At 38.0% G+C, this 13061-nt stretch overlaps 1 protein-coding gene across 3 annotated transcripts; it reads right to left on the bottom strand.

Annotated features, from left to right (window-relative positions):
- Nucleotides 1-649: 649 nt before the first annotated feature.
- On the bottom strand, nt 650-9199 carry LOC115738227 (putative E3 ubiquitin-protein ligase LIN-1). Of its 3 annotated transcripts, none has more exons than XM_048284533.1 (11): nt 8500-9199; nt 8160-8301; nt 6165-7801; nt 5710-5862; nt 5427-5454; nt 4703-5345; nt 3138-3282; nt 2613-2873; nt 1705-2014; nt 810-1198; nt 650-775 (listed from the first exon to the last, which is right to left on the bottom strand). In XM_048284533.1, the coding sequence occupies exons 3-10, from the start codon at nt 7764-7766 to the stop codon at nt 1080-1082; spliced, it is 3261 nt and encodes a 1086-aa protein (XP_048140490.1). In that variant the 5' UTR covers nt 7767-7801; nt 8160-8301; nt 8500-9199; the 3' UTR covers nt 650-775; nt 810-1079. The 3 variants fall into 3 exon arrangements, with proteins under 3 accessions (XP_048140490.1, XP_048140491.1, XP_048140492.1); XM_048284534.1 differs by having other exon boundaries at nt 8160-8275; nt 8597-9199; XM_048284535.1 differs by having other exon boundaries at nt 8160-8270; nt 8597-9199.
- Nucleotides 9200-13061: the final 3862 nt, after the last annotated feature.

The following is a 13061-nucleotide window of genomic DNA, read 5'->3' as shown; positions in this document are numbered from 1 at the left end:
ACCTAAACCTTGATGCAAGTACTTGCATCGAGTCTAGTATCATTGATAAGTAAAATGTTTTGCAGTTTAACTTAGGTTTGAATCCAAAGTAGAGAAAGTGAAAGAGAGTGGGGATTACAACGGCTGTGTTCTTGAGATTATTTTACTTCTGGTCTTAAACAGATAGTAATTAATCCATAAGAATTTGACAGATGCATCGATCTGCTTACCTCAATCTTCCCAATCACACATTAATAGAGTTCCATCCATGAGTAAATATTACGTATTTAGACCCTACGTTTTTGCATTCCACATAAGATGGACAGCCAAACTGGTAATATTAGGCAAAAAGTCTAAGATCACTGAACTATCTGCCTTCAATTATACTTACCACTCCAAAGTTTTTAAGCAACAAGCTTTACAGAACATGCCTGTTCAAAAATCATGGACGATACTTTATGAGCTATAAAAACGCGTAAAATAGGTGATCCTTCGACCAACCCATTGTCGATGCATAACCACTCTGCCACCAAAAAACATTTTAGTGCACGGCAATTCACAAATTAGTTTAGTTCCTGTCATACTATCTGTGTTCTTCTACGACAAGATGAAAATAAAATGATTTGGAATTGCCCAAATAAGAAAGAGCAGAAACTGAAAAAAAAAAAAAAAAAGCCAGACAGAAATCTCAAGACTTACAATAAAAAAAGGCATGAAATGGAGAAAATAAAAAAATGATTTGTGTTTCTCCAATATGTTTATCTTCAATAAACCGTGAGGGCTAGAACACATCAAACTGAATCGTCTCCCATGCAAATTATCAGGGCAACTTGAAGACAAAATTACACAAAGCACTTTACTCTACAATTCGCAAGCAACATGCAACTAATTTAGTGGCCTAACCCCCAATCCATGGTCTCAGCAACACTTTCCTACACCTTTCTTCATCAGATTGGCAGACCGAAAGATATGGACCAAGAGTTCTGTACATCCTTAAACAAAAAGGGTGCTCAAATAATTTTGCAGAAATAGCTCAAAACTAGAGGATACTCACAAAAGATATAATTCTTACAGAGCAACTGTTGTCTTTAGCCATTACATCACATATCATCCCCACAAACGAGGGCATATAGCTGCTTTGCTGTCCCTGAAACATTAGCAATGCTCCTCAGAGGAGATGTGATCTCTTCGGACATTGTCAACAGTAGGACCCTGCATTCTGATACAGAAAAAAAGAAGTCGTTCTATCATTTCATGCAGAATGCTACTAGAATATTGTAGCATTACTCCTACAGTCGTTCCTCAACAGTTAGAAGATATCCTCCTTCGATGACTATTATAAACTCATTTGCATCAGCTTTTTCGCAATGAACATGAATGCCAAGCAATGGGCAATGTCAAGAGGTGAAAATTTGGATGTCATGTTACCAAAGATAACAACGGAGGATGAAGGGTGTGAATGGTGGGGATAAAGAAGCTCAAAATGCAGGAGTTTTGACTAGAAATTCAAGAGCGGTTTGTCGACGCAAAACGATTGCAATATGACTCATGGACCACAGAGCAAACAATTATTTTCAGGTTGACAAACAAAAAAAGTGCATCATAATCGCCTCATTAGTAAGTTTCTCCAAGGCAATAGTACAAATTTGAGGACTCTAAAATGCAGACACAATCTCTTTTGTCAAATTAATTGGAAGTGCAATTGCTTGCATGGGAGAAACCAACCTGGAGTTTTGCAGAAATTGAGAAGAGAAAATGAAGCGAGAATCTTGTGTTCCATTCGTTCACCACTTTCCAGTTTCTCTTTCAGCTGAGGGACAAGTGCTGAAAAGACTGAAAGCTGGTGTTCGGCATCACTTAGTGAAGAAAGAGCAGAACTCAACCATGCCACAGTGATAAGACATACTCGAACCATATTCGAGTCCCTTGAGCTCAAACATTTCGAGATTTCATCTATAAATGATCTCCTTCTACTGCCAAGAAGTGACCCTAACAAGTTTTTCAGCCACTCTCGATGAGCCAAATCTTCATTTTCCTGTAAAATCAACCTTAGATAAGTTCTTCAAGCAAATATTTAAATGAAACATAGATATAAAACACGGACAAGTCCTTTAAGTTCTCAGAGTTGAGATTATAGATATGCAATCAGCTTGCCGACTTCGTATTGCAGATAGCCAGGCAAGCAAGAAATCATTAGAGATTGAACTAAATGTTTCCAAAGAATGTTCCACAACATGGTTGACTTCTGAAGCAACTACGCTGCTCTTCTCACATGACTGAAGGTTCAACCAACAAATAGAGTAAAATGAGAGCATCTGCGAGATAATGAACCATAAATTTCTCCCTTCCCATAGATATTGTGGCTGACTAATAGAATTAGTCCCCCAAGATTTTTCCATCCTTAAATTGTCACTATTGTTCGAGACTGTTAAACTTTCACCGTGTTTTATTGGTCCAACTTGCAATATACTTCATGACAAATTGCAGATGAACAAGAATCTCAATGAATAGCTCTATATTCCCCATTGCACACACAATGTACTTCCAGATGAAAATACTTTCCGGTTCACACAACTTTTAGTTATCACTAAGCCAAAAGTCCAGAAAGAAGAAAATAATAGAGCCAGTCATACGAAGGAACAAGTATCGTTGGCAAGAAATCCATGCTGTTCATTGTCAAAAGTGATTGCTTTGTAGGTTTCACTGCATCCTTCTTGCTTTAAAATCCAATGCTCTGGGGATAACGTTTGAGGAAATGAGAAGTGTCCCCCAAAAACTAGAAGTGCTTTGCAGCACCTTTCTCGAACATTTTCATCATTTAAGCTCAGATCAAGAGCCAAGGAAATTGCATCAACAGCCTCTTCTCTGTATATGCTGTACTTCCGAGGTTCTACCTGCACCAAAGTGTTATCTTAGCCATAATTTCTGGAATGGATAAACAAAAAATAACAGTAGGCTTCATTAAATCTGCAAATTCACACTGCATCTTCAAATTCCAATACTAAGTTAATCACCATAAAATTCCATCATACTCACCGAGGCATGTCTTATTGATGCAACTCAGATTCAAGAATGGTCAAGAAGAGAAGCTACAAATATCAAATTCAAGATCCAATAATATCCCTAAAACTACAAAATGAATAGTCAAGAAAGTATACCAGTAGATCAAAGTGCAGCAGAAGGATGGCAACCAAAGGTTTTGCATCATCTGGAGCACTTTGTAGATACAAAAGCAGAACATGCATTGTGTTGACCATCTCTTCATTGGGTAGGTTACCCAAGAAAGGCACAAAATCCTTCCTCCTGTTATTTCAAACAAGAACACTAACTATCATGCCGTAACAATGTAGAATGGCTTAGGTTCAATCTGCTACTACAGTTTCTCAATATGTTTAAGTTAATTCCTCAAACAAAAACCACACTCTCCAACATTATCAGGGGAGACCAAGGTACTTGAGATACACAGATGTATTGTAAAAGGACATTCAGGTATCATATCTTGTACTCTCAATCCCTTTAGCATAGCTATAGCTATGTTGTAACCTTGTGTCGTAGTTGTGCCTGTCTTGTGTTGTAACACGCGTCTTTGGAAAAATACAATAATACAGCACCCTCGTAGTTTTTGTAATTGTTCGCCAAACAACTTAAAAACTGAAGTGACAACTTTTACAATTGTAGCTGCTGGCGAGAAATTGTACGATGTGCTTGTTTAATATAGTTTTCCCACAGCAACTATAGCTGTGGAAATCAGTGTTGTAACTATCATGGAATGTTTGGCAAATTCCTCACAGCTACAGCACCTTCAAGCTCCAGCAGCTTTTAAGGAGCTGTCTCACCCAGTTTCGAGGTTTCGCAGCTTTAAAACATATATCGCCAAAAACACAAATCACAACACTTACAGAACAGACACCTATACAAAACAAAAGCTGAACACCCTCTCAATGGATAAAGTTCTCATAACGGATCTTAAGGCCAATGTTTATGTTTCGTATACCAAAACTTAAAGGACCGCCATAACTTGCCCAAAGTTCACTGGAATCGTAAAATCGTGCTGTTAACGGAAGCAACTTATAATAGGCCATTAAAATCACACAGGTCATGTCATTTTGACATGGTCTTTTCCAGTATATACAGTCAAGGTCAGACATGATACCCTCAAACCAGAGCCCTATGACCATCATGCTTCATCTTTTCTTTCCAATTCTCATTCTTTACCTCCTTGTCAATCTGATTGTACTTTTCTCTAAAGATTAAAGTGACATATTTAGAACGCCTTACAGAAGTGCTAATCCCACAAATGTATTAGGCCCTGCAGTCATTCAAGATTTCTATCATATTGCCATAACAAAATTAAAGATTCTTTTTATTCTTGCAGAGAGGCCTACGAGTAGGAGATCTTATTTTTCAGAAATTTCACGTCATTTAATGCAAAGACGTGTGATTTACTCACAAGCAAGAACCACAAAGCTTCAGATCATAAATTAAACCTTGGCCTCATTTCACATTTAATGAGCAGTTACTCCTTAAGCCACATTTAATCAGCCCCACTTACCCACACATGACTTCTCCACTTGATTTAAATGAGGAAAAATCTGAAAAAGACTATGTTATCTATGGTGCAGCTTCTTATGTACTTGCTACATGTGAATGCGGATGCTAAAATGCTGGAAGTAACAAGAATATCTCCTGAGCAATTTTCTACTATGACATATATTCTTTGTACCTGTTCAGACAAATAATTTCAATCAGCAAGCACACAGCATTTCTTCTCACTTGGATCTGCTTGCTGTGCAGCAAATCAAGAAGGAATTTACTACTTATGCCTTCTGCTATCTGGTTCCTGCAACTTGCATCTGCTTCAATACAACACAACATGAGTTCAAGGACATTCTTTCTCTCTTCTGTTGGTCCTGATTCAAACCTTTGGATGAGATATTCCAAACCTCCAAGAGATATAAGTTGCCCAGCATTTGCAATTCGTGCTTCCTTATCAGAAGTCATGAGCAGTTGCTCTAACATAGAGATAGCTCCAGTATCTTTGTGCTCAAACTCGTGCCCTTCACTTTTGACCACTTTTTGGCAGGCGAAATTGATATGAATTTTGGAGAATTCAGATGTCCAACCATCAATTACACGCTGAATGACAATATTTGTAAGAGGCAAACTTGAGCATCCCAGAGTTTTTCCTGTCATTGGACAAGTTCTATTCCCCTGGTCAAACCATTTGCTGATTGCCACTCGTTCATATGTTTGACCAGTCTCCAGGGTCACAGGGTCTTCAAACAACTTTCCCGTAAGTGGACAAATAAGGTGCTTCAAAATGCTTGAGAAGGACTGTTCTTGAAAGTTTTCTTGACTTACACTCTCTACAAGTGAAAATATACAAAATAGCATTAGTCATCGTGATTAACCACTCAATACATCTACAGCAGTTTTCCATTACTCACCTTCTAAGGGGAACTTCACTTGGATTGTCTGCAGAGAAACAAGAGTCGACTTATTATAATCATCGGAAATTAAACATTGACAGTACTAGGAAACAGTAAAAGAAGAAGGAATAACAAGTCCCAGTTTCTAAGCAATCAACTTAGGAGTTGTTGCTAAAACAAACGGGAGCGGAGGATCGACCCGTTCAGTATAATTCCGAAGAAAGACTGTTAGCAGCATGGAAGAAAAGACCAGTCAACAAGAGATAGACAGAGCTTGTTGAGGTTCAAAAAATGGACTCACATTGGTGGAGGAACACTGAATTTGTTGAGCACCATCCACATTTTGTTGGCTTCTGCTAGAATTGTTGCCTTCGCCATCATTGCCTTCTGCTGATGAAACGCTAGCTTCTCTTGAGCCCCTTCCTTCCCCAACTATCTGAGGAAACCCATCTTCCTACATACATATGATATGAGGCTGTGGATGAGCATAAACAATGAAATGTGGAAGCAAGTTTCACTGTTTCAGGTAACGCAACTTCCAGTGCATAAATGAGAAACAACTTTTCATGGTCAGTATTAATCTGTCAACACGATTATCAGAAGATCCACAAAAAGACTACCTCTTTTGCCTTTTAAATTGAAAGGATGACCCTTTCATTTATGGTAAAGACTGAACTCAATATACACTGGAAGAGACCACCAAGTATTATGGCTATATGTTGCGAATGCTTCAAAATGAAGAAGACTACAACTTACAAGTGCTTCGTCTTGGGGGTTCTTGGTGTAACTTTCCACACTACATCGATCCATATGTTTTACTGTCTCAGAGGAGTATGTGAATGTCTGTTTGATTTCAATACTAGAACCACCAGAGCTTATAGAACTAGCACAGTTGTCTGGTCCAGCTTCAGCATCATCCAGTCCAGGTTTACTTGAGCTGCCAAATACATCTTCATACAATTTCCTACTCACCATTGGCTGAGCATAAAAAGGACCAACCGCTTTAGTTAGCTCGGCAGAATGGCCGCGTGAACCATTAAACTGGAACTCCTGAATAGACAATGAAGGAATGTTGATGGAGGGAATAGATGGAGCTTCAAAGCCCTCCGTGAGCCAATCCTTGTAATAAACTGCAAACTGATAGGTACCTGAATCAAGAATTTCATTATACACTTTGTCAAGAAGCTTCAATCTCCTTTCCTTGTTTGGAGTATCCTCAAGAGAATCAGCTTCCTGACCATGCCAGAGCTTCAAATGTGAAAGATGAGGATAGAACAGATTTTCCCATAGTTCAGGTAGCAAAGTGGTCCGAGCTTGGAAAGGTGAATCAGAATAAACTTGCAAAAGATGCTTTGCTGAAGCTCTGTCTTTCTTCTGTAGCTTATATATCACACTCAAATACAGGTGAGCACAAGCTGACAAATGATAATTTGGGATCCCACAAGTGAAACCATCCTTCAAGTCATTAGAATTCAAGCCAGTAACAACGCTGAGCTGCAATGAAGCTCTTTTCAAATCCTTTGCAGTTGCACACTCCTCTGCAGCTTTTTCTACCATATCAATTGCTTGCTTTAGATTGGCAATGACCTTGTTCTCATTATTAGGATATTGTTCTAGGGCAATGGAATTGAGACATGAGAAGCAATTCTTGTGAAGGGTTGTACGGAAACCCTCGTCCTTTAAATAACGCTTGCTATATCCAGTTACGATGGAGATTGTGGCTTGGACAGCAACCTCATCAAGCGCAGGTACAAACTCAGGGAGTGTCCCATGAACATGCCTTGGATTCTGACTGTCCTCAAAGCTTTTACCATTTAATGAGCTTCCATTAGATTTTTCATTCAAATTTTTGGGCTGAGTCCACCCAGGTAGATGCGTCTTTGAACTGCTACCGTGCTTCTTATCCAGTTTCATCTGCCGCACTTCGTTAAGGTATATATCTTTTATCCGCTCACTACTGTCAACATCATCGTCAACAATCTCTTTTCCAGCAATATCTGAAGAACTGGCATTAGATATCCTATCCCCCAGTAGACTAAGGGAATGTTCAATTTTCTGAGGAGTTTCTTTTCTTGATCCTCCATCCACTCTCTCTCTAATTCGTGGATTATCCCTTGACCTCAGAACCTTGATACTATCGTCTTTTGATAGTTTACTTCTGAAACTGTATCTTGATGCGTCAGACCTTGTCCTCTGTGTCTTGTTTCTATTTCCATATGAAGAATCCAACCTGTGTTGACCACGTAAAGGGTAAATAGGCACAGTAGCCGTATCTGAACTGACAGTTCTTGACCTTGTCATTGATCTTCTTCCTCTAAAGCCTTCCTCTGCTAGAAGCTCCTCTAAGGATGATGCCATTCGTGTTAAAAACAGAAATTTGCTCCACCGTGGTTCTGACAAATCGTAAAAGGAATTAATATGAAGCAATGGACGTTTTCATTCCTGATTTCGAAAACAAAGAAGACATAAAATGATGGATAGCAAATTCAAAGCCCTTAAATCCTCATACAATCTCATTTGGAAGACTAACAGAAAATCTTAAGGGATGATTAAGGTCCTCATTTGTCAATTTAAAAGCACTCACCCTCAGCCCATGACTTTGTCTGGCAAATGATATAGTCAATGCCTCAAATAAAGACTTTGAAGTAATTGCTGATCGCATATCTCAATAGCTACCTAATAAATCATGCTTTCGAGTAATGTGGGGTAAGGTGGGTATAAGATTTCCTATATGAAAGTTGCTTAACTTACCATTACCTCTGCAACCGCCGCCACCAACTCAAAATTGCCTCCACAATCACCAAACAACAGCTGTTAGCACCGTCAATCTACGGTCGTTGCCCTTAAACAAGAGCTAGAGGCCTTGGCTGCCAGCACCGCAACTCATCAGTCCCTCTAGCCAAGACTTTATCAAACACAAGTATCCAACCTTTCCAAGAAGAGTTTCAATCTTCTACCATTGCTAAGATTCCAGAAAATATCACTAAATAAATTGTGCTCGAACGAGGAAAAATGAGTGCCCTGACGCTTCTCTTTCCCACTCTGAAACGACCTACTGAATCGAAAGCTGTCGCGGGAAAACAAACCTTACTAAAAGGAAAACATTCTCCTTGGCAGACCCGATGCACATGCGGCACTTCTCTCTTGACTTCCTACGTTATTCTCGATTAGATGGTTGGGGATCATACCTAGGATCTGCTTCCACGACCCAAGCATGCGATCAACTTCATTCCGCCTCTACTCACACGCTCCGCCGATTCCAACGCCAATTAGCGACGCTCCATATGCACCCCCAAAGGAACCAGGCTTTCAGCCTATGACGAGAAAAACAGAGGAACGAAGAGATCCTCCGAGGACTACCGAAGGGTCCCGACACGAGAAGCGTTGAAAATAATGGAGGCACCGGTCGCGCCAAGGCCATTGGAAGGCTTCTTTGCATGGTGGAGACAAGGACAAGAGAACAAACAGAAGGAATGAGAGAGCGACAAGGATGGAGGAGAAGGACAATGGGCGACAATCCGCGGGCTCGGAGCGGAGGACGACACGAGGAAGCCGACAAATTTTCGACATACGACCTCGTCTTGATCCTGCGACATTCGTATAAAACGAGCTGGATTGGACAGTGCAGGCGGCGAAGCGGATGGTGCCGTGCGAGACTACGACAGTATCGAGAGCGATGTCGGAGAAGCTTTTGTACCCCCCAAATATTCTTTAATGGCGGTTTTGATTCTTTAGCTGTCGCCATTGCCGCCCGAACGGAAGAGCTTCTCGCGTCTCGCCTGCTGGGAGTTGGCTCGGGTACGTGGGAACTGATCGCCAAATGGAAGCAACCAGGTCAAACTTTGACCCCACCCACGGAGAGGAGGACGCGTGTCCGGGTCGGATCCATGGTAATCGCGTGCAATTACCAATTATGGTCACCCGGGGGCCCGATTTGTCGAATTCGGGTTCATGCAATTTTTCTATAGGCGTGGCGTGGGTATGGCTAGAGGCTGAGGAACACTGATATCGACATGCAATATAATACGACACGATGCGACGATCTATCATTTCTCAAAAATAGAGAATTTCGATACTTTGAGATATTTTGTATAAAAAGGTATATTTGACCGATGGCTCAAAATGTCCATCTAGCCTAGCCCGCCCATCCCGTTTGCACCTCTAACCTAGGAAGCATTGACACTTTTCGAGAGCCTACATGTAGTGCTTGATATTCTCCGACACTCCGATACTCTCTAACATGTGATTAATACGTGGTCGGCGCACTAGATATGCTAGCGAATGCGAGTCCAGCATCCATATCAATTTACCAATCTTAATTTATTTAACTTATTAATCTTTTTTCTCCGATTAAAGATATCGATCAGTTTTGAATTATTAATTCCCATTTGCTTACTTACGTTTACTTCTTCTTCTTCTTTATTACGGTGTGTTTGTTTTAAGGAAAATTTCATGAAAAAGAACAATGTTTTTTTTTCAGGAGAATTTATTTTTTTAAGTATGCATAGATTTTTTACTATGACTAATTTTTCATTGATTGATCAATTTCAGCAAATCAAACACGTGAAAATCCATAAAACTAATTTCCTAAAAATTCTTTCATTCGGACAAACACACCGGTAAGTTTACTTTCTTTCTATTAACTTAACTCTTTTCTTTTTCAATGTTACTAAATTTATTGGAAGGTTCGCATGTATATTTGTCTTATTCACCAACCTTATTTTATGATTAAGTTAGTTAGTTACTAGCATTTATTGTTAGAAAATCACCAATGCAGTGATTGTTGGAAAAACCCCTATATTGTTTTGACAATGACAAAGACAATCAAAGGTTATTAATATGTGTATTTGAGTATTACCAGGTGATATGTGCACAAATCAATAATACGGATGATGTCATAAACAAGACTGGATGATTCCGATATGAAGAGTGCTATGCCACTGTCTAGAGTGCTCTGTTGATATCAAGGGATAGTTATCGTTATCTAAGATGAACAAGACATTAGGCATTAAAGATATCCACAAGCTAGAAGGATCTTCACATAAGGTAAACATCCGGAAAGAGTTTGATCAAGGATGAACAAGTTGAGAAAAACCGAACTGTTCATGATGTCTTAGACGTACAAAGATAGGATGAAAGTTGGATGGACCTTGGTGATGTCGAATAAGTCTAGAATGAATATATTTGATAAAGCTTGAAAAGAACATAAACATGAATAGCTTGATAAAGTCAAAATTGTCACAATTCTTTGAAGGATTAGAAGAAATATCATCTTCGTTATGGGGTGTAGCACATTGTTATCGGAGGAACAGATTGTTGGCACAAGGCAAACGCCGATTTCGGATGAAGTGAAAAATTGTCACAATACCGGTGATTCATGTGAATTCAGTGAAAATAAGGAGCTAGCGTGTATGTTCAAAGTTAATGTGGTGTCCTTGAGATCTTTATAAGCTAACTCGGTCAAGTTAGTGAAAACAAGAAATCGTCTATGAAGTTGAGTCCTTGAAACTCTTTGAAAATTGATATGGTTAACAGCCAAAACGAGGAATTAGCGGTGATACTGATGTCATTGGAAGTCTTTGTATGATAAAGAAGCTAAGAAGATCATTAGATGATTGATCCTAAGTCGTCCCCACGGTTTGTCAATGGACAGTATCAATAGATTACTAAAAAATTCGCACATCCCGATTATGAGTAAGGGATCATGCTGATATTTAGTCCTACAAAATGTTTATTATTTATCACTTGATCAACTGACTAGAACGTTAGAAAAGAATAAAATAGCCATTACAAAGGCTTGGAATTCGCAGAAAGATCACTAGCGTTGATCATAAGTAGGCTTGGCAATAATGAGTAGGGATAGATTTTGATACTAACACTGTTTTGGGAAACTACCGTTGTTGAAGAGACGTTCTAACGATTTCTAGCGACGTCTTGCTGCTGATGACGGTGGAAGCAATAGCTACTGAAGGATTTTAATAGGCAAATGCCATCTATGGATGGATATTATATATATTGAGTCCAAGAGAAGTAATTGGGTTGGGTGGAAACAAACAAAACAAGTCATGTGCTTTGGGTCTTCTTCTCTGTTCTCTTTTTGTTGTTAGTTGCTGTTTATTCATGATGTCAATGTTAGATTGTGCTCATTTTTGTATTCACATGAAAGATCAAGTGTACAAAAATGACAGCAGTATGGGAGTCATAATAGTGTGATCTATTGGAAACGCAATACTTACTAGTTATAACTTGTCTTGAAGAATACTGGTAGATTCCAGCGTTGTCGTGGTTATTAGTGTTGAGAATGGACACGGGTTTATGAATAAAGCCGAGCCACTAGATATTTACATGCAATATCTTCTATCTGTCACTATTAGCTTTACCTATTTGTAATCATCACCGTATATTAAACATCACAAGCATCTAATTTTTACAATTTGTTTCTGTCGATATTTGAAGTTGAACTAGTTATATTTCGCAAATATTTTTCATAATTCTCAAACAACATATTCACCTCCTCAAAATTGTATTGTTAGCCCCAATATTAATTTGATTTTTTCATTACTAGATCATGTTATCAGTAAAAAAGAAAAAAGAAATCTTTCATCGTTTTTTTTTTTCCAAAATTTACCAAGGGTTAATTAAAAAAAAACTCAAAACTAGTGTATTAGTGATAAATTTCCCCCAAACTATTTTTTACCACGACAAACCCCAAACTAATAAACTGTGACAAATTTGCCCGAACTATTTTTTACCACAAAAACCTCAAACTAGTACACATGTGACATATTTATCATAAATTAATTTTTTTACCATAAAAAAATTTAAATTGGTATACTTGCGACAAATTTACCTTCCGTTAATTTCCATTAAATTGGATTAATACAAAAAAATTCCAAAATTCTACACATTTGATAAACAGAGGATAAAAATTCCAAATTGGTACACCTCGTCAATTGATGCGTGTAATCTAATTAGCAATTTAAAAGTAAAATTTAACGAAATTTCGGAGGATAAATTTATCATAAGTGTACGAATTTGTGATTATTGGTAGTCAAAAATTAGTTTGGGTTAATTTATCATAGGTATTCACGTTTGAGATTTTTGGTAGTTAAAAAAATAATTTGGGATAAATTAATCACATGTGTATCGGTTTATGATTTTTTGTAGTTAAAAAATAATTTGTGGTAAATTTATCACAACTGTACCAGTTATGATTTTTTTGTGGTATTAACCCTTTTAACAACTTATGTTTATCATCCTTATCAATGTATCCTGCGGATACATACCAACTTATGTTTACAATTCTTGTCAATGCTTTAGATTTATGAACTATTATTGGAATAAATAACCTTTCTTGGAGTATCTTTCTAACTTCTTTTTTCAATGAAGAAACCCAATAAAAAAAAGTTGGTAAAATATGATAAACAAATAAAAACGTGGACAACTGACAGTTGATAACTCAGAAAATGATTAATTAATTAGAAAAAAGTTGATTTTAAACCCAAGTTGGTAAATAAGAAGAAAACGATGTAATTAAAAGAAAAATCAACTTGGTAAGTACCTAAATTGAAAGTCAATAAGCAAAAACTAGTTGATAACCTAATTGCATAAAGTCAGTAAATCCCTCAAATTAAGGATGGTAAATTATACCAA

The sequence above is a fragment of the Rhodamnia argentea genome, chromosome 8 (assembly GCF_020921035.1).
Source record: "Rhodamnia argentea isolate NSW1041297 chromosome 8, ASM2092103v1, whole genome shotgun sequence".
In the NCBI taxonomy this organism is placed as follows: Eukaryota; Viridiplantae; Streptophyta; class Magnoliopsida; order Myrtales; family Myrtaceae; genus Rhodamnia; species Rhodamnia argentea.
This window is presented reverse-complemented; position numbering and strand designations above follow the sequence as displayed.

Excerpts from the sequence above, each read along its gene's own strand:
- LOC115738227 (XM_048284533.1), bottom strand. The coding sequence starts at position 7,766 with ATGGCATCATCCTTAGAGGAGCTTCTAGCAGAGGAAGGCTTTAGAGGA. Across the intron at positions 3,283-4,702 it reads GAAATTATTTGTCTGAACAG|GAGGAAGGATTTTGTGCCTT; the intron begins GTACAAAGAATA and ends TTGAAATAACAG. Across the intron at positions 2,015-2,612 it reads CCAACGATACTTGTTCCTTC|GAAAATGAAGATTTGGCTCA; the intron begins GTATGACTGGCT and ends TTGATTTTACAG.